Consider the following 27,569-nt stretch of genomic DNA (forward strand, 5'->3'; position numbering starts at 1 on the left):
GAGCATTTTTTATGTTGGTTGCCTAGCGTGAGGTGAGTGAGGGCTGTGGGTGGTGGTCCAAAATGAGTACAGAATGCTTCCTGTATTTTCTTTTCTTTTTTTTTAAAAAAAATTTTTTTTTTTAATGTTTAATTTTGAGACAGAGAGAGACAGAGCATGAATGGGGGAGGGTCAGAGAGAGAGGGAGACACAGAATTGGAAGCAGGCTCCAGGCTCTGAGCTGTCAGCACAGAGCCCGACGCGGGGCTTGAACCCACAGACCGCGAGATCGTGACCTGAGCCGAAGTCGGACGCTTAACCGACTGAGCCACCCAGGCGCCCCTGCTTCCTGTATTTTCATTTGGGCCAAGAGGAAGGGGCTTGACGTTTGTTCATTCTCTGAGTTTGATGTGTGTCCTCAGCAGCTCCCACACAGTTAGGTTTCCGGAACAGTCTGCACACACAGCTCGGCCATGGCCTTCGGGGTTCTGCACGGAGCACCTCCCGGGGGCTCCTTGGTGTGGCTTTCCCCGCCTTCTGCGAGGCCCTTCTTTTCCAAGTTTCTCCCCAGACCTTCCTGCTCTAATCCAGGCCGCATCCCACACTCCATGCTTCGTTTTCCCATTTTCCCGCCTACGCTCAAATGATGGCTTCTGCCCGGCATGCTCGTACCTCTGATTTTTGTCTCCACACTTTTCAGCTTGTTGTGCCCAGCTCAGACACCATAGTCCTCACGATGCCTTTCCAGGCCAGAGTCGGCGACCCCAGGTGGCTCTTACCTCCTTACTGAGCTCTTTACTGACACCCAGGGGCCCGGGTTGGCTTGTTGGCGTCCTGGCGCAGGTCGGGCTCGGTGCGACATTCCCTTAGCTGACTGCTGGTTAGGGTGAACCCGCATGCTGGCCACGCCCCGCATGCTTCCTCCTCTGGGGTCCTGGGCAGCCGCAGCGGGACAAGTGTGGGGACTGAGGACTGGTGAGGGTGGCGGTGACTCCCTCTTCTCATGAGTCCGTGCTATTCTTGTGATGTCCTCCTGTGATTACCCATGGGCCTAGTGAGAGAGCTCTTTGGCATGCTCTAGGGTTCCAGGAAGGTGATGCTATTTACTTTAGGATTTGGGGACGGATCACTCTGTCCTCCCTCTGCTTTTTTGGGATGTAGGCTGCGCTTAAAATTCCTGCACTGCAGTATCTATCTAACGGGAGAACCAGTCTCACCGATAGCCGCTTGCCTGACAACCACAGAAAATGAGGGCAATTTTATTTTATTTCATTTTATTTTTGCCAAATGTAATTACTTTTTCGAATACAGTCAGCTGTGAGAAATTGTGGAGCTGAGTGTTACCTTGTTCAGCGAGGGGGTGTAAAGGAGCCGGCTTGGTTATTGATTAAGAAGAACGCCAGCCGATAGAAACGGAAGACGTGAGACTCTCCCCTCCCGTTCAAGTATCGGTCAGCGTGCACAAGGAAAGTAAAAGACTCTTCCCTAAAATATCCAGCTCACTGAGCCCGTGGGTCTTTTAGGGGCTAGACGTGGGCAATAACCGCTCTGATTTTCCCCCTTCCTTGATGGGTATTTTTATAGTGATGGAAGCAGAAAGCAACGTGTGTGTGATTTAGCGGAGCATGAATGCTCCCGTGTTTTCGTGGGTGGATGGGTTCGTCTGCGGCGTGGAGACTGCTGTGCGAAGCCAGGATTCTGAAAGCGGAAAGCATCATTAGCAGACGTGTTAGGGTCTTTCTTTTCTCCTTTTTGCCGATGTTTTTTTTTCTCCCACTCCGGGTCTTAGGGGACTGCACTCGTTAACGTCTGACAGTAAGGGTGGAGAGTCTGATGGGGAGTCGGGGGGACGGCCGGAATCTGAAGGGGACAGCCCTTCGCTCACCCTGGCCGCTTAGACCTCGTCCCCCACTCCCAGCGTTGGTTTCCTCATCTCTAAAAGGGGAAAATTCGGCCGGGCGGTCCCTGAGGTCACCGCCAGCCCAGAAATGCCGTGCCCGCACGTCGTGGGGTTGCTGTCACAAGTGTGTGTGTCGTGCAGCTGGGCGTTCTTTTCCACGCCCGGCCTCCGCGAGGACCCCCCGGGTTTAGCGGACTCTGATTGGGAATCTGCTGCACACCAGGGGCTGTGCCGGTGCCTCTCCGTAAGGGAGCTCGGGATCCTGTAGCAGCGGGCGATGGGGATCCTGTAAGGATGCAGGGAAGGGGACGCGCGGTGAGATGCAGGTTTCTCAGACGGAAGTGAGGGAGAGATCAAATCTGATCGGAGGGGCGAGAAATCCAAGACGGTTTCAGCGAGAAGGAGGCCCGGAGCCGAGGTTTGTTGGGTGGGCAGGGTTTCAGGGTTTGAGAGAAGGGCACTCGTCACAGGGGGACGCAGGGCGAGAGGAGGTGGGGCTGAGAGCCAGGCTGGAGTGAGCACGGTGGGCGCGGAAGGGAGGCTCTGGGCAGGGGTCCTCGGAGGCCGGGCTGAGGACAAGTCTGAGCTTGGCCTACAGCCTTCCATCCTTAAGGGAGCGAGCGGTTATCCTCCCTCTGGGCCTGCAGGCGGGGCTACCGGAGCCCCTTTTTTCTGCAAGAGTGCTCTCCACCGAGGGCGATTTTGGCCCCCAGGGACCCATGACAATGCCCGGAGCCCCTTTCTGGTCGCCATGCCTGGGGTGTGTCGAGGACCCCTAGCAGGTGGAGGCCAGGGATGCTGCTAGACGTCCAACAGGGCGGCCTTGTCGGGGCTTCTGCCCGGCCCCCCTGCAATGATTTATCCAGGCCAAGATGTCAGTGGTGGAGAAACGTCCGCCTAGACGCTTCTCTTGGCAAATAGCCCCAGAGGTGATCTTTCCAAGCTATTTTAATATCTGCCTGGGCCAAGTGTTTTCAGAGAGATACAAGAGGCTGAGACATATGGAGAAACCGTCAGTGGGACGCCGGGACGTGGAATCCTCTTTCTTTTTGGCTCTGGTATTTCCCGAGTCCTGTTGTAGTTGCCGAGATCTCAGAGGGGTAAGTGTGACCCACGTGTGTGTTGTACGTCTGTGCGCACGCTCTCCTCGGGCAGGCTTCGCCCTTCCCTCCCGGGGAGCCCACAAGTCCACCTTTTTTGCAGTCAAGGGTAGGTCTCCCCACCTGCCCATTCCCGAAGGGCAGGGCTGTGCCGGCCCCGTGTGCACCCGGAGCTCAGGCGGGGTGTTGGTGGGAGCAGCGCGTCCTGCCCTTCTGAGTGAGGAGTGAGCAGTCTTACCCCCCAGGGGCTCCCTTGAGAGTAAGCTTTGGTGACTCGGCGTCACCTGAGCATTTGATGGGAGCGCTTGGTATTTCAGGCGGCTTTCGTGGGGGCGAACCCTCTGCCATCAACAAGCAATTCCCCCCGCCCCCCCCCAGCTCCTCCAGGAGTCTTGGCGCTGATTTTCCAGCCAAGTTTAGTAATGGCCTTTGAAGCAGAATACTTGCCTGGTGAGAAGGAGGCAGTGAGTGGCCTGATCAAACCCTGAAATGTATTAGGAAATCAGGTTTTGAATAAAATTAGCATCTCAAACCCCTGCAGGTGGCCGCTTTTAGGACTCCGATGTGAAGAGCTATATACGGAAAGAGTGGGTATTTTTTTTAAAGACTGCATTAATCAGAGAGCTAAAATACAAAGATGTTTGAGTAAAAAGGTTGCTTGATTTTAAGATGCATCCCTGGATTCCAGACAAGCTGGTATTTCTGGATTCTCTCCCTCTTAAAAGTTTCCTGTTTCTTGGTTTTAAAGGACATATTTATTTATTTAAATATGAAACGTCTTGTCAGATTGGTTTCCATACAATAGCCAGTGCACGTCCCAACAGGTGCCCTCCTCAATGCCCATCACCCACCCCCGCCTCCCTCCCACCCCCCATCAACCCTCAGTTTACTCTCAGTATTTAAGAGTCTCTTATGGTTTGCCTCCCTCCCTCTCTAACCTTCTTTGTTTTTTTTCTTTCCCCTCCCCCATGGTCTTCTGTTAAGTTTCTCAGGATCCACATAAGAGTGAAAACATGGGATCTGTCTTTCTCTGTAGGACTTATTTCACTTAGCATAACATTCTCCAGTTCCGTCCACGTTGCTACAAAAGGCCAGATTTATTCATAAGCAAGTCTAGAGATGAACCCCTTAACCAGCATCAAATCTTCATGCTGGAGGACTAAGTCAGGGAGAAGTGGGCAGTTTGTATTCTCTCATTCAGCAAATATTTACTAAGTGTCTGTGGCTTGCCAGGCACTGTTTTTGGCCCTGGGGTTACAGCAAGGCATGAGACCAAGTCCCCGCCCTCAGGGGGCTTATGGATTAACAAGAGATCACTTTCAAACCAGGAACTATACTGTAACATTAGTGATGGGTGCCATTAGGAAGACTAAAGCAGAGCAAAGGTTTTGTCGCTGAAGTGGGGATAGGGGAGTGTGTGTTTTACTTTTTTTTTTTTTTATTTTAACGTTTATTTATTATTGAGAAACAAAGAGAGACAGAGCATGAGCGGGGGAGGGGCAGAGAGAAGGGGAGACACAGAATCCAAAGCAGGCTCCAGGCTCCGAGCTGTCAGCACAGAGCCCGACGCGGGGCTGGAACTTATAAACCGCGAGATCATGAGCCGAGCCGAAGTCGGCCGCTTAACCGACTGAGCCACCCAGGCGCCCCGGGAGTGTGTGTTTTATTAAATAGGGGGACGAGGGAAGGGCCCTCTGAGGAGGTGATGTCCGAGCAGAGACCTAGGTGAGGTGAGGGAGTAAGCCTGGGGTGTGGGGAACAGTGTTCCAGGCAGAAGGAACAGCATGTGCAGGTGCCCAGTGCAGCAATGAGCATGGTGCCTCGGAAGACTGGCAGGGGCACCTTTCTGGCGAGCGGGGGTGAGGGAGTAAATGGGGTTGGAGAGAGCGATGGGGACCAGGTCTCACTGGCCTTGTGGAGTTTGGATTGTGTCTGAGAGAGATGTCGAGGCTCTTCAGGGTGTGGGGCACGCCGTGAGCGTGTTTTGAGGTTTCTTTCTGTGTCCAGACTTGGGGGGGGGTGGGAGCCGATTCAAGCTGCCGCGGGAATAGAGGTGAGAGGCCCCGTCCCGGTAGCAGGGGACTCGGGGGTGGTTTGGGATCCTTGCTGGGGTGGAGTCGAGGCAGTGGGGGCGGTGGGGGGGGCGGGCAGTGGTCATGAGAAGTAGACTCCCAGGTGGCCCTGAGGTTTGACCTTTCACCTGGGCCCGTGAGAGCCACTTGCTCAGCGAGGACGCGGCAGGAGCGCCCGCGCACAGTTGACTGTGGGCGCACCGCGTCGGGCGTACGTCGTCTGTCTCATTAGTGACGGGGCGGTTTGTGGTTGCACGTATTGGCCTGGAGCTTAAGAGAGGCGTCTGGACTGGAAGTATAAATCTGGAAGGCAGCCAGGTACAGATCGTGTTTAAAAAACGTTTAGTGTATTTTATTTAGCCCGATACGTACATGGAAACCGTTACCGTTTAAAATCAATATAAAAATTACTAACGGGAGATAGCTTCTGTTTTTTTACAGTAAGCCTTTGAAACGTGGCATACATTTGATCTTAACAGCACATCTCGTTTTGGTCACTAAGCTTTCAAGGGTTAAAACGAGGGAAATGCAGTCCTGCTCAAGCAGTAAAGTTGTATGTCATCGAAGAGTTGGCCTGCGATCCGTGTTTCATTCCCAACACTGTTGGCACCCAACGTGTGGGGCTGTCGCACGAAGCAGTTCTGAAATTCCCTACAGGCGCCCCCTGGGTGTCCAACAATTCAGTCCACTTCTGACACCAGCTGCCGAGAGGTAGGGTAGACCCCACAGGTTAGGGGCCCGGTCCAAAGACACCTCCCACTGCAGATGCCAGCCGCGAATAGGAGGTCCCCAGTTTATCCCCGCTTGTGCCCAACTTGGCTACAGATCAGGGGTCCCCACAACCGCCTCTCGGGTTTAATAATTTGCTATAAAGGCTCACAGAAGTTAGGCAAACGCTCGGGTTTATTCTACAGGATACAAATGAACAGCCGGGTGCAGAGGCACATAGAACGGTGTCTGGAAGGGTCTCGTCTCCACGGGGTGGGGGTGTGTCCCAGCACGTGGAGGCACTCAACCTGCCTCTCCCAACCCTGAACCCCATTGTTGAGGAGTTTTGTGTAGGCACGATTGATTAGATCATTGACTGTTGGTGATTGAATTCCGTCTCCAGCCCCTCTGCCTTGCCCAGAATTTGTGTGCGTGGGGCGGGGGGGATGGGTGGGGGGGGGGGTTGGTGGGGATGAAAGTTCCAGCCCTCCGATTGCATGGCTGGTTCCTATGGCAACCGTGGCCCCCCTCATCAGCATAAACTCAGGGGTGTGTGGAGGAAGGGGCTTGTGTTGGATAATAGGTGCCTGGTCACTCAGAAAGTCCAAGGGTCTGGAAGCTGTGTGCTGGGACCCGGGGATGAGGACCACAGAGATCTGTATCGTATCACAACATCACAAATAGCGCACGCCGCTCTGGTTTGTTTGTGGCATTCAGGGCCGTCGGGGAGTGGGTGTGATCCCGCGGGGAGTGAGGCGGTGAGGACCGCAGGACTCGGGCACCTAGAGCCTGGGTGGAGACGGGGCCCAGGCCTATCCGGGAAGAGCCGGCTGCTGCTGGAAGCACACTGGGGACGGTGGGGACCGGAAGCGGGGGGACGGAGGCGCTCCAGAGGGAGGGACTGTCACACGTGCTGGGTGTGCCACGAAGTCTGTTCCTATGCGGCGTCGCAGGGACCTGGAGGGGGCTAGCAAGGCAGGGGACCGAGTCCGCTTGGAGCGGGGTGACGCGGGTGGAGAAGTGTGGTCAGTGCAGACACAAGGCCGAGGGAGCGGGGCGACGGGGAATCGGTGCGGAGAAGGAAAACCCAAGGCGGTGGTTGTGTTTAGGACGAGATGAGAGGGGGCGGGTACGTATTTATGTGCTTTCGGGAATCATCCCGCCGACGGGAGGATTTGATGGTGTGTGTCGGGGGCGGGGGGGACGGGCTCCGTGCTGCGGTGCACCTGCAGGGGCCCTGTGTGCTGGTGGCTGGGTGGCCTTTCCGGGGAGCAGGGACCTGGAAGATGAGCAGTGCAGGGGCAGGTAGCCCGGCCAGTTTGCATAGAGCCTCAGCGTCTCCAGCATAAAGCGGAGGGAAAAGCCCTACCGAACGGACTTGCCGTGAGGATTAAACCAAGTGAGGGACGTGGGCTCAGTGAGGGACAGCGAAAAGCATTCAGGCTTCCCTCTCAGTGCCAAATAGTGTTGTATAGGAGGTGGCCTTCTGCTGGTGAGGAAGCTTGCAGCAATGCCTTTCTTCGAGAAGCACAGGTCAGGGTGTGTGAACGCGGAGCGGTTCGGTCGCGGGATGCCGTGACACCCGAATGCTTTGTCTCTTTTGCAGAAACGGATATAAGTTTCTCTACTGTTCTGCACGTGCCATCGGGATGGCGGACATGACGAGGGGCTATTTGCACTGGGTCAACGAGAGGGGCACGGTGCTGCCTCAGGGGCCCCTGCTGCTGAGCCCAAGCAGTCTCTTCTCGGCCTTGCACAGGTATGGCGCTCGCTTACACACCTCCCGCCCCACATCTGCCGGCCAGTTCCGCCCCCGCCCCTCTTCCCTGCAAGGTTTTGCAAGCATAGCCTCTTAACTGGTCTGCCCTGGCCCATCTCCGGAGCCACAGTGGGCACCAGCAGATTTTCGTCCTGAGATGCAGGTCTCGTTCTGTCGCCTCCTCCACACCCTTCTTCAGCTCATCGTGGCTCTCAGGATCAAGTCCACATTCATGAGCTCGGGTCACGTGACTCTTCCTGACTCGCCCCTGCCCTGCTTTGCAGTTTTTGAAACTCGTTCTCCGGAACAGAGTTCTCTACTCGAAGCCTCCAGTGTGTGCACATGCTGTTCCCCCGGTGTGGGCAGCTGTCCCTCCACCGTGACCGGTCTGAGTCTTAAGGATTCTGAGAATCAACTTGCATTCTGTCTAATCGGGGGCCTGGACCGGGTTAAGTGGCCCCTCGACCAGCCGCCGCCTGGCCTTGGTCTCCCAGAACACTCACCCTTTCTGCGAGTTCTGGTTACGCCGTTTGTTTTGTTTTGTTTTTCATTTTTTAAATTTATTTTGACAGGGAGGGAGAGCGAGTGAGCAGGGGAGGGGCAGAGAGAGAGAGGGAGAGGCAGAGCAGGCTCTGTGCTGGGAGTTGCGAAGCCTGACGTGAGGCTCAGTCTCACAAACTGTGAGATCATGACCTGAGCCGAAACCAAGAGTCAGACGCTCAACTGACTCAACCATCCAGGCGCCCAACACTGTTTTAATGGCCCTCTAACGTTGCTAGCCAGCCTCTGATTACCCTTCTCCCTACACCACCCCCTTCCCCGCCTCAGCCGCGTTCAGAGAAGCCGGGCCAAACTGAGTCTGGCCTCCTGGCGTTGGAGAGGAGAACACTGGGCTTCCCGGTAGCTTGAGGCCCAGGACAGCCTCCCTGACTGCTCTCAAAGCACAATCTACTGTGGTCGTAATAGGACGTTGGTCCTGTCAAAGGCTGGTTCTAAGTATCAGAGAATTCTGTCTTCAAGACCCAGTGACAGGCTTTGGTATGATTCTGCCTCAGTTTGACGACCCGATAAGCTGCTTGCTGCCGCTAACCATGCAAACGACAGAAACATCCAGATGGGCCCGAAGCGCCATATTGGCTCCTCCTGGGGTATTTGTTCTTCAGCTCTGTGGATCCCTTTTCTTTAAAAAAAAAAAAAATTTTTTTTGGTATTTATTTATTTTTGAGAGAGAGACAGGGCACAAGTGGGGAGGGGCAGAGAGAGAAGGAGACAGAATCCGAAGCAGGGTTCAGGCTCTGAGCTGTCGGCACAGAGCCCGATGCGGGGCTCGAACTCACGGACCGTGAGACCATGACCTGAGCCGATGTCAGACGCTTAACCCACTGAGCCACCCAGGCACCCCATCTGTGGATCCCTTTTCTATCACAGCTTTGCTTTGTGTGATTTGTAATTTTTTTTTTTTTTTTTTTTTTTTTTTTTTTCCCTGTAGTAAAAGATCTCGCATTGAAACTTGTAGTTTCTGGGCAAGAAATTTGGGCAAAACTTATGGATGCCATAGTGCATTTCAGATCCTGAGATCTGTCCTGACAGTGTAGGTCTGGGTACAAATCCAGACTTGAGTGAAATGAGGTCCCTGACTTATGTCGACACTTTGTAGCAAGCTACTCATTATCAGGTATTAAGTACTGAGGATTTGCGAGGCAAGGCAGAATGTTGACATTATTACTCTGATATCCTACCACTAAATCTATGTTTAAGGTAATCCTTTTCATTTTTTCCTCTTATTTAAATACCACTGTCCAAGATCTATTGCCTTTTCCTTGTGAGGACTTACTAAACCAAACCAGGAAACCTCACAATGTGTGTGCCCTCTCAGAGGTCGGAGATGATGGTCACAGCCAACAGCCTGTTCCTTCTAATACTACTTTCCAGCCTGAGCTGTTCTGGGTATTAGCTGCCCTGCAGATTTTCTAGAATTGACGGGCAAGTCTGTGGGAGCCAGAATGACCTTCCCTAGCAAGATGCTTTCATTGGGTGTTCTTTTTTTTTTTTTTTTAATTAAAAAAAATTTTTTTTGACATTTATTTATTTTTGAGAGACCGAGAGAGACAGAGCATGAGCAGGGTAGGGGCAGAGAGAGAGGGAGACACAGAATGGGAAGCAGGCTCCAGGCTCTGAGCTGTCAGCACAGAGCCCGACGTGGGGCTCGAACCCACAAACCGTGAGATCGTGACCTGAGCCTCAGTCGGACGCTTAACTGACTGAACCACCCAGGTGCCCCGGGGGCAGTTTTGATTGTACCGCCTGGGTCTAAATTGGAATGAAGGAAAATAAACATTGTGGGCACAGCACGGTCTGTAGGGACAGCAGAGAGGGTTCTGAAGTGAGGACGGAGACCCCCCCCCCAAAGCAGACCTCTCTCCCCCCCTCCCCCTCCCCCCCCCCCCCCCCCCCCCCCGAGCTCTGATGCTGCCTGGAGACTGACTGGTGGTGTGGCAAGCGGTGCTTCCCCTTCCTGGGTCTGTTTCCTCACCTGCCAGATGGGAGGGTTCTGTTCGATGATCTCAAGTGTCCCTTCCAGCCCTGAAATGCTATGATTCGAGGAAACGTGTCTGAAAAAAAGAAGCCGATGGAATCTGTTTCACACACCTGATCTTTTGGTTCAGGAGCTTCTTCTTTTAAAGTAGAAATTGGCTTTGAGTCATGTGATTCTTTTTAGTCAGCTGGCCTTTTTTTTTGTTGTGGCGTCAGGGCATTTTAGATCATTTTCATAAGCCCTCTGTGAACACAGGGCACATTCCTAGTGACGCACGGCGCATCTCATGGCGGGGGGATCTCACTGATGACAGGCAGGTTGGACAGATTAGCCTTGGCCAAGTCCCAAGACGGGGTTCCTGGGCAGATGTGACCTTCCTGGAGTTTGGCAGAGACAGAGGCTGGCCTCTGTCTCTGGGAAACGAGAAGCTGTTTCAACAGCGACCACGTTTTCCCTTCGGGGTTTGCTGAGGTGCTCGGAGACTTGGATAAATGACACTTACTTGTTTCCTGGAGGAAAATTACCTCAAGGGTGAGTTGAGTGACCAGGGACTAATTGCAAATGCAGATCACTGAAGACAGGCTGTGCCAGGGAGCATTCTGGACAGGAGCCCTCACCGCTTCTTCCCGGGTCACCTTAGTGCCCACGAGGAGCCTTGCACTAGTGGCGTGGGGCCACGGCGTGTTTTCTTAGTGTGCATTTCTTACCCGGTATGTGCGCGTGGAGACACCTTCCTCCCCACCTGCCACTTACCCACACCCTCAAGCACACAGGCTGTGGGTATGTGCGTGCATGAGAGAGGGAGAGAGAGAGGGAGAGAGAGAGAGAGATTGAAGCAGGGAGCCGAATTTGGATGGTGTCCTCCAGGTGGATTGAAGTTTGAGACTCATAATCAGACCTCAGCCATGTTTCTACCCATAAGGGTCCTAAGATATAGAATATAAAACTCTTTAGTGTTAAGGTTAAGAAGGGCTCTGGAGTCCACAGAAGTCAGTACAGAGCCAGGACCAGCCTTTGGGGTTTTTGACACTCAGGTTAAAGCTATGTCACCACCACCACCATCAGCAGCAGCAGCAGCATCTAAATTGCATTTTTAAAAAATGCTTGTTTATTTTTGAGAGAGAGAGAGCACGCACGAGCGGGGGAGGGGTAGAGAGGGAGGGGTAGAGAGGGAGGGAGGGAGGGAGACAGAGGATCTGAAGCAGGCTCCGTGCTGACAGCACAGAGCCCGACGTGGAGCTCGAACTCACGAACCCCAAGATCATGACCTGAGCCGTAGTCAGATGCTCAACCTACTGAGCCACCCAGGCGCCCCTAAATTACATTTTGAGCAGATACAGAAGACTATTTCTAAGATATATGCGGGGTGTAAACGATAATCAAAGAGTGAACACCAGCATACCCACCATCCAGTGAAAGCAAAGGGACAGACCATTCCTTTTGAAATCCTAGTAGTGACATTAGCCACTGTCCCTGAATCTTTGTGAAACAACCCTTGCTTTTCTAAGCTGTGTTACCACATACATTTGTGACCCTAACCGATATGTTTAATTGTGCACGCGTGTGAACTTTTTGTAAACCTACCGTGTGTTCTGTGGGGCTGGCTGTTTTCGCTCAACAGTATGTTCCCGTGACTGTTGAGTAGGCCTGTAACCCATTCATTTTACTTCTGTCTGCGCTCCTGTTGTAGGACCTACCACGGTTCATCCGTGCCACTACGGATGGAGACTTGGGTCACTTCCAGCTTTTCACCATTGAGAGCTGCACTTCTTGTGTGTGCCCGCTGGGGGCGCACTCACTAGCTGCTTTAGCGTGAACACTTAGGAGCGGGATTTCTGGCCACAGAGCATATGCACACATTCAGCGTTATGAGTTTGTTCCAAACTGTTTTCCAAAGTGGTCGAACCCATTTATGCACCATCAGTGGTGTGGAAATGCTCCCCCCTGCTCTACTTTCTTGCCAGCACGTCAGCTGTTTACATTTTTGCTCGTCCGGTGGGTGTGAAATGTCTGTCTGCGTGTGTGTGTTGTCCGTTTGGGCCTCATCTTCTGTGAGGTGCCTGTTCACGTTTCTTTCTCAATTTTCTTTTTGGTTCGTAAGTGTGTGTTACAGATTGTATATATGTAGCCTTTGTTATGAGCGCTGCAGACAGCTGTCGCCCGGTCTATCGCTTGTGATGAACATAAATTCTCAGTTTCATGTACTTGAACATATCATCTCCCCTGTAGTTTGTGCTATTTGTGTGTTAAAAAAGGGCTTCCCTGGCCGAGGGCATGAAGGTAGCCTCCTGTATTTTATCTAAAGGTGTTGCCTTTCAGGTTTCGGCGTGTAATCCACCAGGAATTGATTTTTGCGTGTGGAGTGCGGGAGAGTCCATTTCCCTTCTTTTTTTTTTGTCTTCCTTAAAGGGATGTTCAGTTGTCCCAGCACCATTTACTGAAATTATTGCCCATTTCCTCTTGCTCTGAACTGTCGTCGTGCTCGTGAATCAAGTGTCCATCAATGTGTGGCTTGGTTTCTGGCCTTTGCTCTTGTGTGTAACTGACTATCAAGTCTTATAAGAGCGTACAGACAAAATCCTGTCGAGAGTTTGACTGAAATGACAGTGAATCTGTAGCTCAATTTCGGGAGAATTAGTATCTCCTTATAATATTGAATCTCCCAGTTCACTTACATGGTGTATTTCATTTAGGTCTTCCCTATTATGTTTCAATAACATTTATAATTTTATCCATAAAAGTCTGGCACATCTTTCTGGTAGGTTTATTCCTAGACCTTTGAGATTTTAGAGTTCTGTGTACAGAATTACATGTTTACCTGTTTGTTTCTTCTGATGCGTGAAAATGCAATTGATTTTTGTACATTAATTTTTTTTCTATACCAATTTTATAGCCAGCATCGGATCGATCTCTTATCAATAATGGTAATTCGTCTGTGGATTATTTTTTTAATCAATTATTATTATTTTTTTTGTGTGTGTGAATAATGAGAGCTTCTATTCTCTCCTTCCCTATCCTGATAACTTTTATGTTTTCCTTACATCACTGTGCCAATGAGGACCCGCAGCGCATTGTCGGGACGAAATGGCCATAGGGGCCACCTGTTGTTCCACTCTTACCGGGGCACTTGCTGTGCGTGTGGACCATTCCCTGCTATTCCGGGTTTAAGATGTTTCATCTTGGGTAGATACCACATTGTATCAAATGTCCTGCCTGTGTCTATTGACCCGGTATATTTTCTGGTACTTGAATGTGTTACCCTGTTATACTGCATTACTTGGTTTAGCGTATCGAATTACTCTTGCGTTCCTGGAATAAAACTCCTGCGCAAAAAGTTGTTGCAGTCAGTTTGCACATCCATACTTAGGACGTTTGCACTGATGTCTCACGAGTGAGGTTGGCCCCCGCTTCGCTCATATTTTTCTCCTCTGAGTCTTGTGTTTGAGGTGACACTAGCCTCATAAAATGAGCGTCGAGACGTTCTCCCTTCTTGTGTGTCTGGAATTCTTTGTAACTCGGGTGCCTGGTGGAGGTCTTTGGTAAAATCACTTGTCCTTAGCATTTGCTCTGTGGGAAGACTGGAAAGTACAGATTCTCCGCCTTCTCTCTCGTGCTTTTCGGGGACCGCCGCCCTGACTTAGACGCATGGTTGCCTTTTGAAGGTACGGGAACGTTCTTGGCGTCATGGCATCTTCGGCGTCTAAAAGTAGTTTGATGCTCCTGAAGCCCCTCCTCTCAGGCTGATCCATTGATTATTTACTTGTTTTCACAGAGAAGTGATTGAAAAGAAGCCCGAAAAGTTTAAAGTCCAGTGTCTGACAGACATCAAAAATCTGTTTTTTCCAAACACGGAACCCTTTTACGCTGCTTTTGGAAACCGACCGGCCGTAAGTAACAGATGGGCTGCGTGAGAGCTCTTGAAACTTACTGTCTTTTCTGACAGCGGTCATCGGAAGGGGGGGCCTGGGTGACAGTGTGGCGCCAGCATCCCCTCCCACCAGCAGTAGTTGTAAGGAGAGACTGCACATTATTTCGTGGCCTTTTGTTTCCTTGGAAGCTCAGCTAGTGGATTTCAATCTGAAGCTTGCAGTGTCGGACTAGAAACTTCAGATTCCAAATGACTTGCTGAATTAGTAAAACAAGAACATCGAATAGGCTTGGCCCCTTTCTACCAGGAGGGTACCACAAAGCCAAGCCTTAACGCCACGGTGAATTTGGCATCGCAGGTTTTAAGAGCACTGTTGCCTACGGTAAAAGATTTTAATGTGTACTACCCACATTTTTGCTGGAGAGTTTAGCAGTCTGGATAATACAGTTGGGTACTAACTTCCCAGGAAGAGACTTCCCCTTTTGAAACTTATGCCTGAGAAAACGGGTCAGAGAATAAAACAGCCTCAAGGGGTGTGAGAATTGCAGGGGACGAGGTGACGAGGTAGGCCGTTTACTCATTAGCGCAGTTCTTGCATGGATGAGCGAACCGAGGCCCAGGGGGGAGATCTGATTTAATAATTTCACATCCAGAGATATTCTTCCTCTACACTCCTTGGAAGTATAGTTGTGGTTAACGAGAGTTTTATAAGACTGCATCAGATCCGGAATATTGCGTATTCGTATTTACAATGAACTCTTTTTTTTTTTTTCTAATTTGTACTTCACCAAATACAGGATGTGTATTCGTATAAGCAAGTAGGAGTGTCTTTGAACAGAATATTTACTGTCAATCCCAAAGGAGAACTTGTACAGGAGCACGCAAAGACCAACACCTCCTCGTGAGTATCGCGCACGTTTTGTGGGATTCCTGGGTCATTACGTTGTCGTTGCGGTCTCCATCTTGGAATGATGTTTTAAGGTTCACAGTATGCCTTTTTATCCTTTGTTTCCTGTATTTTAATCTTCAGTTCCTGCCAAGAAAATGTATTTTAACTCCTTGTATTTTGTCCAAAACCTCACTTTTGGACCGTCTGCATGAACTCAGATCCCCTCTGGATCCCCACAGTCTAAACTTCGTGGACAGGTTCTGCCACCCAGTGGAACTGAACGAGTTTCAAAACTAGTGGTTTAGATTTGCCAAGCTAGGCTCGAAAAGCCTAGCACGCAAACGGGAAATGTAACCAGACTGAACTAGCCTGTGAAGCTGTATTTACAGGCGAGACACTCTAGGTGTTTTCACACACGGACCTGAGATGACGCTCACCAGAAATGTAAGAATTCTTCTCGTCCCCTTGGTCGGAGCCCCGTCCGCCTGAGGCAGGGGGCTGACTTGGGCTCCCGTTTGAAACGAGGCGTCCTGGCCGGCTGCAGGATCTCTCTGGACCCTGGGGTGCTTCACCCTGGCCTCCTAGCTCCTCAGAGTGGGAAGCCTTTCCTTGGCCCTCGTGGTGGTGAGCTTTGCCCACCGGGCGACCCCGGGCACACGGTTGCCCTCCTGCTTGGCCTGTTCCAGAGGCTGCAGGGTGTGTTCAGACCTAGAAAAGCGCCCGGGGCCCGAGTGACCCCACGGGGGCCTGTGGGACCCTCCTCACGGGGAGGAGGGGAGCTGGGGGTTTGGCGTTCTCCAGATACCTCCAGTGGTTTTAGGTAGAGGAGAGATTTAGGTTCCCTCCAGAGCACGTTTTTACTTCCAAGGTGATCCTTTTACCTGCTCAGGCTTCGTGGAGCCCTAACGGGGGCCAGCTTCAGGCTGGAGGGAGCCCTGGGGCCTGCCCTCCTCAGCTGCCTCCCCCAGTCGTGCCTGCTTCTAGGCAGTTCGCAAGACACGTGGGGAGAAAGGACAATGGAACCAGGGGCCTCCTCTGTCCTTGGAACGTGAGGCTGCCTCCCGACTGGCGACTGGCGGGACGAGAGTGGGGACGGACTGCCTCCTCCCCACCAGCCGTGCAGGGTCTCTCTGCCCGCCGTGCTCGGCCTGGCCCCGACAGCACCCACCTGGGTCTCCCGTCTCCCATGTTCCCCAGCACAGCGCCCTCCATGTGCAAGGGTTTCCTGGTCTGGAGAAGGTCTAAGAGGTCTCTTTTTCAGGGTCACAAAGAACTTGAACTGATGGGACGCTGCACGTAGCAGGTCCGTCACAAGGGGGCGTGGGAGGAGGGTTCGCCCCGGAGGCCTGTGAGGTTGTCACATTCGCTGAGTCTCTTGGCCCAGGGTGGGCAGCTGCGCGGGAGGGACTCTGTCCATCGTCATCCCACGCTGGGCGGGGGCCGCAGCCCTCCCTGTGCGGGAGCACCTCTCCTTCCTGTCTCTGGCACTGAACTTGGGGCCGTCACCTCGGATCCCGGGACGCTGTCCCTGAGAAACCCCTGAGCCGCCTTCCGATGGAGCCTTGCCGGTCCGCGGGGCCCAGGGTAGAGTGCCAGCTGAGCGCAGACCGGCCCAGCCTGTACCCGGAGCACTCCACAGTTTGGATCTGAGGCCTGCCACCGAGGGGCTGTTCCTGAGGGGGCCGGTGGGGGGGGGGGGCGCCTCCCACAGCCACAGAGTTCAAATGGGTCTTAAAGCCGGGAGGCGTTTTAAAAATCTGTTTCACTCCCCAGGAAACGCATCATTCTTGCTCATTAGGGGAGATTCTGTGCAAGCACGAGGTTCCGCATAAGCCCTTCGGGGGTCCTTTATTAAATACACACTCTTGTCCTTATGGAATAAGTTATTTGATGCCTGAGAACATGCGAATTCCCGGAGTTTGTGTCGAAAGCCCATTTTGGTTTTTAGAAAATTGGAACCGGAGGGGGACCCAGTGACTGTCGGGGAGGACTCTGGGGAGGTGCGGAGAGGTCTGGGCCTGTCGAGTTTCTAGTTGGTGGCGCCCGGAGGTCTGAAAATGCATATTCAGTGTAGCAACTTTCTTTTTGTAGCATAGGCCACAGAGACTAACACGCGGCGTCTTGAGAATACACACAAAATGGCGTGGGAGACTAATGCAGGGAATGTTGAGAAACACCGATCTAGCCCCAACTCCATATTCTGTAAAGATGAAGGGCCTGAGGCCCAGAGAGGGCAAGACACTTGCCTAAGGTTGCACAGCAAATAAGGTGGGAGGCTTTTTCCCTAAGGCTGATGATTAGCGAGGGCTGATTATTTCCTAATGTTAATAATGTATGTTGAAGAAATTCCTCGAGCACTGAATCTGCATTATTTAATTGTCACATTTGGTATTTTATTTAATTCTCATGCGAACACTGGGGCGGTTTTCTTTTCCTTTCCCTTTCGGTTGAGGAAGTTACGGCTTAGAAGGATGAAGCCCTTTGCCCAGGGTCACTCAGCAGAGCTGCAGGTCACGTCTGTGTCCCCTTGACCCAAGGCCCAGGCTCTTTTCCTTGCACAGTGGCAGCGGTCTCTGTTTGATGCTCCAAAGATGGGCTTTATCTGAGATTCTTCTCCCTGTGCTCGTCCGTGAGCTCCACGCCGATTCCCGCTTGTCCCCCTTCTTCTGTCCTTCCTGCCAAGTCAGGTTCCACCCGCCTTGCCCAGGGGGCCTTCTCCACGCCTCTTGCCATCCTCACTGACTGCCTGTGAATTGGTGAGGAATTGTTCTAGAACAACTGCCATAGTGTTAAGCAGGTGGCTTGTGTCCCCGGGTTGGTGGATGTCTCCTAACTTCTAAGCCCCGCGCAGGGTCCAGGCAGGTGTCCCCTCGGCTGGGTGTCCCTCGGGGGCAGTGACGCTGTCCGTTTTCCTTCCAGGTACGTGCGACTCTGCGAAGTGGTTGACCACGTTTTCCCGCTGCTGAAAAGAAGCCATTCTTCGGACTTCCCCTGCTCGGATACCTTCAGTAATTTCACCTTTTGGAGAGAGCCACCGCCACCTTTCGAAAACCAGGATGTTCATTCTTCCTCCGCATGAAACGTCCCAAGCAGCCTCCTGACGTCGTGTGAAGACCCGGCGCCCCCGATTAAAGGATAGGTTTTGGGAGCCGTGGAGCAGGAGCCCGGGAGCCTGACGTGCCGTCATTTGCTTAAGAGCAGAGAAATCGGAGGGGCGTCTCTCCCCCTTCCCGGTGCCCCGGGGTTGGCGTTTCTGAGTGAAGTGTGAAGGGGGTGCTTTGCAGGCTTGGGGGGCGGGGGGATCAGGTGCGTTTAAAGCGTGGGAGGCATGCCTCGGTCATGGCTGAAAGCCAGGGGCAACGTTGTCCGGTCCCGTCCGGTCCCGTCCGGTCCCGCCCGCTCCCGCAGCAGCTCGTTATGGGCTGACGGGCCATGTGGCACAGGTGGCTGCCTGGGGGGGCGGGGGGGGGGGGGGTCCCTGTCGATGACAGTTCGGCTGAGGAACGCCAGATGCGCAGGACTTCGGTAGAGGAGGGGCACGTGTCCATTGGTGGCCTGTGTGCCACACCTCCTGCTCGTGCAGGGAGGGCTGAGGGTCCCTGGCTCTGCGGGGTCTCCGCCCTCACCCTGCTGGCTTGGCCCGCGGGGTCCCCCTGCAGGATTTGCCGACGGGTCTGATTGTTAGCTGAGGAGTTCTGGGGTTCCTTTGGTGAAAGGTAATCTAGGTCATGGGCGTCTTTCCCTCGCCGCCCCCCCTCCCCGCCTCCTCAGTTTCGTGGCCCGAGGCTGGAATATTTATGCCTTAATGCACCTGCGGCAGACGTTTTATTTAGAATGTGCTTTGTCCAGCTGTCTGTAACTTTGTAGCGCCTTAAGTTCGGATGACAGTAGACGTTACTAGGGCAGTGCTTGCCATCCGCTCGACTCCCTGCCAGCAGCCTCTATCCAGCCGGGCGGTGCCGTGGACGTGGACTTGAACTGAGCTCGTGCCACACGGTGACGATGGGGAGCTCTGTCGGGAGCTCTCAGAAGAAGCGAGGTGGTTTTATGAAAATAGTTCCAAGAAGTTATGTTCTTTGTAGGCACGGTTATTTATTACTTCACTCTGACTGGGTTATTGTTACGAGCATTTTAGCCATATCCCTCCTATTATAACTGTCGTTAATATATTAAAAGGATGTAGAGGTGAGACCATCCAAAGAGCCTTATTCTGTATGTCTCATGACACTGACCTTCTTTTGGAATTTCTGGGTAATACATTTTCCTTCACTTTTCCCCCTCGAATTAAGGGCAAGGGGATAAATAATAATTTGAGTGACATTCTTTAAGCCGGCGGAAGAGAATTCCATTCCCTGTTTGTGAAATTGGCTTGTGGAGAGAACAGTTCGAAAAGTGAAAGAATTATTTTGGTAAAAGATTTTGCTTTACTTTTTGAAGTATTATTTTTTTAAAGAGTGTTTTACTCCAATGACTGAAGTGCTTTCCTATTTAAATCGCATATTGTTAGAGTCCTAGGGGGCAGAAAAGGCAACAGCTGAATGACATTTTACTCTTTCTGTGAAAGAAAATCCAGGCGTGTGGCCTTCATTGTGACCGGTGGGGGGGGGGGGGGGGGGCTCTGTTCGCAAGGGGTGCCTTTACTGAACGGTTCGTGTGGCCGCGCAGAGAAAGGCAAACACGTGCGTGTTGTGGATCCCGGATTTGCCTAGCGACGTGAACGTGCATGTGCGGATTCCCTTTTAAAAATGATTAAAAATTGTTCTGCCTTAACTGCTCCAGGCTTGTTCATTAGTGACCTCTCGAAGCTACGTGAATTCCGTTATGAGGGTATCTTGGGGTGAGCCCCAAGTGTTGTGAACCACGTGTGAGGTCGCGGGCCTGCGGAGGCTGACGTGGTTTGTCCCTTGTGCTGGGAGGGATTGGGCTTTGAGGACACGTAGCGTATCCCACTACGGCCGCACACGTGTGTGTGTGTGTGTGTGTGTATGTGTGTGTGTGTGTGTGTTTATCCGTATTCACACAACCATCACCCGGCAACCCTGGGGTCACGTGCTGGAATGCCGTATTTGCCGCACACATTTCAAGGTTGCCCGGTGGAAATGAATCCCTCCCTAGTGGCGTCATCAGATGATCATCCCGTGTGACGAGGGAGAATATATATACCCGGTGTATAGAAAACTATATACCTGGTGCACGGAGGGATGGCTGCACCTTCAGAGGGAGCCCCCTCTTTAGTTTTAGGCTTAGATTCCCACTTTAAATGTATTTTCTCCACAAACTTGGGTCTGTGTTTGTACATGCTGGTACCACGATAACACCCCTGTGATGCTCCGCTATGCGAAGCTAGAAAACGTAATAAATGAGACGGATGAGAGACTCCTCTGAAAGTCAGGCGTGTGAATTTTAAAGAGTTTTCTGGTAAGTTAATTAAGTTGCTGACTTTCTAGTGTGTGAGATCAAGCATATTTTATTCTCAAAAAAAAAAAAAAATCCTTGAGGTGATGAACTGCTCAATATTTGGAATAAAAGAGCCAGTCTTTTCAGATGCCTTTGGTGCAATACTGAGCCTCCGTGTGCACTTGGGAGGGAGTAGAGGGGAGGGGCCCGTGTCCGGGGCTCGCCCTACCCCGGTGGAGGGGACTCGAGAGCCGGGTGGGCTCGGTTAAATGTTGCATATGCACATCTTCCCGGGCCCGGCCCGTAACTGACGCTCAACACAAGCAGATCCTGGGATATTTAAGGTGGAAGAACATCGCCTTCTGGGTGCATAGACCAGATAGAGGAGGGCGGGCTGTGGGTGGGTGGGCCCCTTGCTACCTCTCGGAAGTGGCTAAGCCGGTGTCTCCCCACCAGGAGGGGTTTTAAGATGTCAAAACACTAATAATATACAGAAAACAAATGTATAGACTATACAGGTTCCCTTGCCCGCATTCACCGTCCTCAGTTTGGACGCCCGTCTGTGGTATACCTGATTCGTTTTTCATTTTGAGTGAGTCAGGCCGAGCCCTTGACTAGTTGACCCAGATCCCTTGAAAGCCGTCGTTTTTCCTGATTGGATTTTGCGCATCGTTGGCATGCCTGAGACATCCCGCCGATTTGCCTGGGTCAGCCCGAGTGTTTGGGGACAAATGTTTACGAGTATTGGTCCCCACGTGGGTAAAAGATGGATCCCCGGGGCCCCCCTGAGCTTCTCATGAAGCGAGAGCCAAGCGGGCCATCCGGGCTTCTTCGGGTTAATGCTTGTATATCTTAACAAGCCCTCTCGTGCCCTGGAACATCACCGATTGATTTCCACCACTGATTTCAGACCGTGTAGGCTCTCTTATCTCGTAGAATCAAAATCAGCGTGAACTGGAGCCTTTGGCCCGGTGGCCCCCCACCTGCTCCCGCCCTGGGCCACTCTTCCCTCAGTGATATACCCCTAGGCCATTCTGTCGGCATGCAGGCCGCTCTCACACATGTGCTGGAAAAACTCCTCGGGCCGCTTGAATTTTCCCAGGGTCTCAGCTGTAATCACCTGGAAGATTTAAAATACTTTGTATCTTGTCAGTGCGAAATCGACACACCCGCCCAGGCCCATCGCCCTTTTCAACCCGTGCGGGAGGGACATTGACATGGGGGGGGGCAGTGCCCACCCATGTGAGGCCTCAAAGTGCCCTTTCCTACAAAAGGTCATGCGTGAGGCTCATGGTGCATCGCTGGGACGGGAGAACAGTTGTGGAGGGAAGGCAGGCAGGCCTCGTCAAAATGAAAAACCAGTGGAGTCTGAATCTCCTCGCAGCAGGAGCGTCCTTTGAACCGGCTGCTCCAGGAGCTGTGTCCTGTCACCCGGCACTCATTCCTCTTCCTCCCTTCGTACGTCTGTACTTTGTCTTCAGACCAGGGGGGGGCGCTGAGTGGGAGCCGTACTGCCCTGCTTCTGTGGGCCTGGGCCTGGCGGGGCGGGGCGGGGGGGGGGGAGGGGGGGGCGGGTGGTGGAGAGGAGGGCATCCCCCGCCCCTGCCCTGAACAGAAGTGCTTAAAACACCATTAACATCTCCCTCCTGCTTCGGATCCCTTTTCACACTCCGGTGACAACCAAAATTGGTGGTGAGGCCCCCGTGCTCGGGCGGGAAGGCTTGATGTCCACAGGAAGCCTGAACGTGACCTGATGGAAGTGATCGCTGGAAGTCAGCAGGCCCCGTATGGCCACCTGGGGGCACAATCAGGTTTGCTTTGGAGGCACAGCCTTTCAAAACCTGATCCCGGCGGCTTTGACAAAGGCCCCTCCGGCTGGTGCTTGTCTTGGAGACCAGCCAGGTGTGTTGACGGCCTATGGAGGGGTGGGGGAGTGCCCCATGGGGAATGTTCAGGCACCGAGGTGCCTCCGGTGGGCACAGCCCAAGGTCAGACATCACCAACCAACTCCGAGGAGGGAGCGGTTTGTGGCCGACCCTTGTCTGGGTCCAAGGACCGCGTAGATCGCGGTTCTTAAAGCCTGCAGCTCCAGCACTGGGAGGCTTGTCAGAAATGCAAGTTCTTGGGCCCTACCCTAGACCCACTGAACCACACTAGGGGCGTGGGTCCCACGTCCCGTGCTAGTGAGTCCGGCCCAGGGTTCTGATGCGTGCTCAAGTTCCGGAGGACGCAGCTGAGGAGCAGATCCTTTCCCGGGGGCGGGGGGGGGGGGGGGGCTGCTTGTGTAATGCACCAACCTGGCCTGGCCAGAGTGACAGAAGGAACCACCTGCAGGAGAGTGGCCCCTGGAAACCCAGTATGGGGGCTCGAGTGAGTCACAAGGTGTTGCGGTAACCCTTTGAGGCTCAGCCACCTCCCCCGGCATCTCTGTGGGCTGCTGGTGGCAGGCAGGGGACTCCGCCTGCCGAGCCGGCCCCGGGCCGCCGGGTGCGTGTGAACAGCAGACCCGGGCCGTGCCCAGATTTGCTGATGGCTCCCTTCCTCCCCCAAATGGTGGGAGCCTGGAGGGGCTGTCCTGATGCCAGCTCTCTTTTCACTGGTGCAGGAAGTCCATTCAGCCCTGCATTGCCTTTAATGAGTTTTGCAAGCAAGTGGCCTCTTCCGGTGACTCACTCTGCCTTTTGTGCCCCGGAGGTTGTGGTTTTAAGTTTCACTTTGGAAAGTAACCACCACCTCTGCTGCTTTCTCCGCTGCTGGAATCTGAACAAGTTACATTCATTTTGCAACAAAGAAATGTAAATGCAGGAGGGCCAGTCATATTTCTGCTCTGATTGTGAAAACATCCTTTTCCGAGACGGATGACAGAGCCAAGCTAAGAAGAAATGGTTTCTATGGTTCGCGAGTCGCACGTTCACTTTGGGAACTTCGTATTTTTCCTTCCAGACAGGCTTGATAGTTTTGTTTTTGTTCTTTGTCTCCTGGATGCATATTTCAGGGATATCCTAAAAATAAACAGCGCTTGCTGACTCAGTGAGGTGGTTAACCTCTGATTTATTGAGAGAGACTTAGTTCTGGACAAAAGTTTGTGTTCTCGCGTTCACGCAGGGCACAAAGCATGATGACTGATGGAGGTCATGTCTTCTACGGTAACGTTCTCGTCTGATTTTGCACAGAACTCAGTTTGTGGTATCTGAATAGATGCATTTCTTAGGATTAGAGGGGGTGCTAAGCGGACAGACCCCCAGACAGTACTTTTTTTTTTCTCTCCAAATAACACGGTCATCTTCAACACGTTGCAACAAACTATATTATTTTTGTGTAATTTAACGCAGATAGGTACAAACGTAAAACCGTAGCTCGTATGTAACAATAAAACCAAAATGCAGTTAAAATGGCGTGCAGCTAAACTACAGCCGTAGCACAAATCAACGTGAGTGTTGTATCATGGAAACTTGAACCTAGCGGAATGATGTTGGATTCGGGCTTTTAAGAGAGGCATTTGTGTTTCTTTTTGATATTTCATTTGTCATCTTGAGTCTTTTCGACTCTTGAGCATGGTAGGTCACCATTCAAATCTTTGTTGACACTGACTTCCACCAAATACAGCAGTTGGAAAGTTCTTGTTTTTTTTTTTTTTTTTTTTTAACGTTTTTAATTTATTTTTGGGACAGAGAGAGACAGAGCATGAACGGGGGAGGGGCAGAGAGAGAGAGGGAGACACAGAATCGGAAACAGGCTCCAGGCTCCGAGCCATCAGCCCAGAGCCTGATGCGGGGCTCAAACTCACGGACCACGAGATCGTGACCTGGCTGAAGTCGGACGCTTAACCGACTGCGCCACCCAGGCGCCCCGATAAGTTCTTATCACATATTTACGTCTACGCTGGTGGCCAGTGAACTGTTAGACATTCTTACATCAAGCACGGTGTGTGTGTGGGGGGGGCTTCGGTAAATCCTGTCCCGGGACAAATGGAGCACTGGCTTGGATTGAACCGCCCAGACTCCATTGTCCTAATTTTCTCTGACGTGCCACAAGAGCTCCGTGTAGACATTACTGCCATCATTTTGTGTGCTTCAAGCATCAGCACACTTGGGGATTGGGTGTGGGGCGCCCCTCACCCTTCTCCAAGATTCTGACTGATGGAGCGTGAGCCGACTCAAATGAGCACGCGTGGGTCAGCTTTGCTGTCCAAAGCGATGGGAGTTCCTGAAGTTGCCTGAAGCTAAGTTGAAGCTTTTAAATATCTCTTCACCCTCAAAGCTGGAGAATGCCTCCCCTCTCGGGCTCCCTGGAGGTGGGGGGCTTCCCAAGTAGTCTTTTCCCCGGTTCAAGAGCCGCCTCCAGTGCCTGAGCACCTTGGAAAGGGAGAGAGCCCGCTTCCTGCTTCTGGGCACGGCTGGCCTGCGCTCTGGTCCCGTGGGCAGAGGCTCAGGAATCCCGCCACCCAGACCTGCCCGTTCGTGGGGAGGAAGAAGGGGCCGCTGAGCGGAGACCCTGGGACGGCCGCTTCTAAACCTGCTTGTGTGTGGTCACTCTAACAATGTGGAGCCTCCTATGGTCTCAGCGTGCACCTACACCCTTCAGGGCGGCTGGTTCTGCTTCTAGAGGGCCAAAGCTATTTTGGAACTTGGAAATACGGTTTTGTTTGCTTTGGGAGCAAGTTGGGATGGTCAGGTGAGAGCCTTTGCACGGAGTTAGGGGGGACCCTGGGATGCGAGGTGGCTTTCTCTGGGGACTGGGGATGCTGGCCTGGCAGGAGCTGCAGCAGGGGACCTGGGCCGCTCCCCCAATGCCCCAGTGTCTGTCCCGATCGACTCAGCACCTGGAGAAAAGGTTGGGGGAGGGATCTTACCTTGACACTTTGAGATAGTGGGACCTTGGGTCTCCTCTGTCCCACCTGAGCTACCGCACCACCCAACCCCTGCAACACCGGGCCGATGAGAAAGCTCCAGACCTGGGGCTTCCTGAAGTACCCTTCCTGAGGTGCCCTTGCCATCCCCATGGAGGAGGAGGAGAGGACAATGGCTTCGACTCGCGCTTCACAGGAGTCCTGGCTTCCTCTCCCGCAGCAGCGGCAGCACCTGGCGATTGGTAACATCTTGGCAGAGTTAAGTCCTCAGCCAATGTATAAAAATGGAAATCCGGACGTAAGGCGTGGTCTGGAGCTGTCCACGGACAACGGATGAAGACACGAGCTATGAAAAGGGCAAACGTCGAAACAGCGCGTCCCTACGTGTCCAGGGGAGCGTCTCATCCAGGCACGTGAGTAAAGAAAGCATGGCTGTTCGGAGCCAGTTTACAAACGGTTGAGATGCTTGTTCATATGTTCAGTGAAGCGGGCCCTGAGCCCTCCACCGGCGTGCCCGTGGACTGTATTTACACGAACGCACCCGAAGCGTGTCATCACAGTTTGCGGAGGACTGAACGTTCTCTGGCGACTGGCCGGCCGCCTCTCCTCGCCGCGCGTCTCGAGCACGTCTTGGGCCTGGCCTCCCCTTCCCCAGGCTCTCTTGCAAACTGGCCCCCACGAGGCCCTCTGGTTGGCTGCAGAGTGGCACATCATTCAGTGCATCCACACTCGCCGAGCCAGGCCTGGCCGGGCCAGGGAATGGGGATTGTCCAGTTGTCCTGCGTCATCCCCGGTCAACCCTGAGCCCCGTATAAGGTCACGCTCTTATATTTCGTGGCAAAGCATCTGGCGCAGCGCCTGGCACCTTGTACGTTCCCAGAAAGGTTGACTTGAGACGATCTGGACTGTCTCCTATTCCGTTGGCAGTCTCTCCTCGTGGCCTCCAGTGTCCTCCCTGGGTATCGCTTTTCTCACCTGTGAAGTGGGAGATCATCGTGTTTCCTGCTGGTCCTACGGGGTTGCCACGAAGCAAATAACGGCATAATACAGTGGGGCGTGTGCTTTAGCTACTGGGAGATCTGGCACACCTCTGAGCTTTATTAATGATTGCTATTTCAGACCGCTTTTTGCCGTCACGCACTCCTTTTTATTGAGGAGAAAACTGAAGTTCAGAGAGACGGTTGGAGGGCCTCTGACTCGGAAAAGGCAGAGCTGGAACTCAGGTCTCCAAGTCCAGTGCAATTTCAAGCATCATCAGGCTTCGTTCCCCCCCCCCCCCCCCCCAGAATGGGGGGCGTAAGGCTGGCTACTGGGACGACCGAGGTGAAGTGTGCAAAGATCAGGGCGGTCGTCCCACCGTGTCCCATCACACGAGCCAGCCTCCGGGACTGTCCACGCAGGAGAGGCTCCAACGTCCCTTCCGGCTGAGCTGACAGCAACAAGAGGACAAGAGCAGGGACCAGGCCGTGGAGAGACTTGAGGCAGCTGCCACATTGTCCCTCAGGGTCAAACCACTGTGTGTGCCACAGCGCACTCACTGCTTCTTAAAAAAGCTAACGCGTTTCATAAGATGGGGGTAAGCACTTCCTGTTTGGGCCAGAAACAGATGCAAACCAGACCCTCTTCCTCTCGCCGACCGATCTGGGCCTTTCAGCTCAGAAATACCCTCAAGGACCCATCATGCTTGGGTGGGGAGGTTGAGGCATATATAATGAAGCTCTTGCCAGAGGCACCCTCTTCCTGGCTGAGCCGGAAGATTTGCCAGGGTACCTGAAACCTACCGATCGGACCCGTCAGCTGAGCTGAGGGCATGGTGTTTGGGGCACGGGACTAAAGGAGTTGTATTCTGTTCTTTGTTTGCCTCCGATGTACGACAACAGCATAACAACACAAAGGAAGAGAACACTCGTGTGCTTGCTGAGGGTTTGGTGTATAATATCCTGGCAGAAACATTCATTGGTCTGGGGCTTCCGGTGAAAATGGGGCAGGGACGGGGAGTTTGGAGACCCTGAGACTCAGGAGTGTGGCCGAGGTGGCCAGCTGCCCTCATCAGAGTCCCGCTTTCCTGTGGAGTTGTGGTGGAAGAGCGACTCCCTCCCAGGGACTCAGCTGCCCAGCCCCAGCCCCACCTCTAGGTGGGGTCACGCCGCACTACATCTTGGCAATGGGGATGTGATCGCCTCTGGGCCAAAGCAGTTAAAAAAAAAAAAAATAGGTGTGCCTTTTTGACATTCTCCTCTCCATCCATCAACGGGAAGTCAGGGTCTCTAGGGCAGAGCCACCAGATCAAAGGAACCTGGGTCCCTGAATCACTATGTGGCTGCTAGGATTCCAGATACTGAAATGGATGCTGTGGGGTGAGAAATATGTTTCCATGGTGATAACCTCGGAGATTCAGAGGCTTATTTGTGACAGCAGCCAGCATACCCACCTGGAACGCGGGGCGAGGGGGCGGGTGAAGGAAGATTCTCACGGGAGAGGGACACGGTGGCCCAGCAGCCTCAGGGAGGGG

At 53.0% G+C, this 27,569-nt stretch overlaps 1 protein-coding gene and 1 long non-coding RNA gene across 7 annotated transcripts in view; both read left to right on the top strand.

Moving 5' to 3' along the window:
* The window catches only part of LPIN1 (lipin 1), a 128,730-nt gene extending 109,149 nt beyond the window's left edge, over positions 1-19,581 (top strand). For all 6 annotated transcript variants that reach the window (XM_058682562.1, XM_058682565.1, XM_058682563.1 and 3 more), the window contains 4 exons: positions 7,366-7,518; positions 13,827-13,941; positions 14,720-14,823; positions 17,731-19,581. In XM_058682562.1, the coding sequence (XP_058538545.1) occupies positions 7,366-7,518; positions 13,827-13,941; positions 14,720-14,823; positions 17,731-17,890 (532 nt within the window). In that variant the 3' untranslated portion in view covers positions 17,891-19,581. The remainder of the gene's footprint in view (positions 1-7,365; positions 7,519-13,826; positions 13,942-14,719; positions 14,824-17,730) is intronic.
* Positions 19,582-21,801: 2,220 nt separating this feature from the next.
* On the top strand, positions 21,802-23,238 carry LOC131486156 (uncharacterized). The gene is made up of 2 exons (XR_009249205.1): positions 21,802-22,110; positions 22,814-23,238. It is a non-coding gene; the product is annotated as an uncharacterized LOC131486156 (long non-coding RNA).
* The last annotated feature ends 4,331 nt before the right edge of the window (positions 23,239-27,569 follow it).

Source organism: Neofelis nebulosa, chromosome 9 (genome assembly GCF_028018385.1).
Source record: "Neofelis nebulosa isolate mNeoNeb1 chromosome 9, mNeoNeb1.pri, whole genome shotgun sequence".
NCBI lineage: Eukaryota > Metazoa > Chordata > Mammalia > Carnivora > Felidae > Neofelis > Neofelis nebulosa.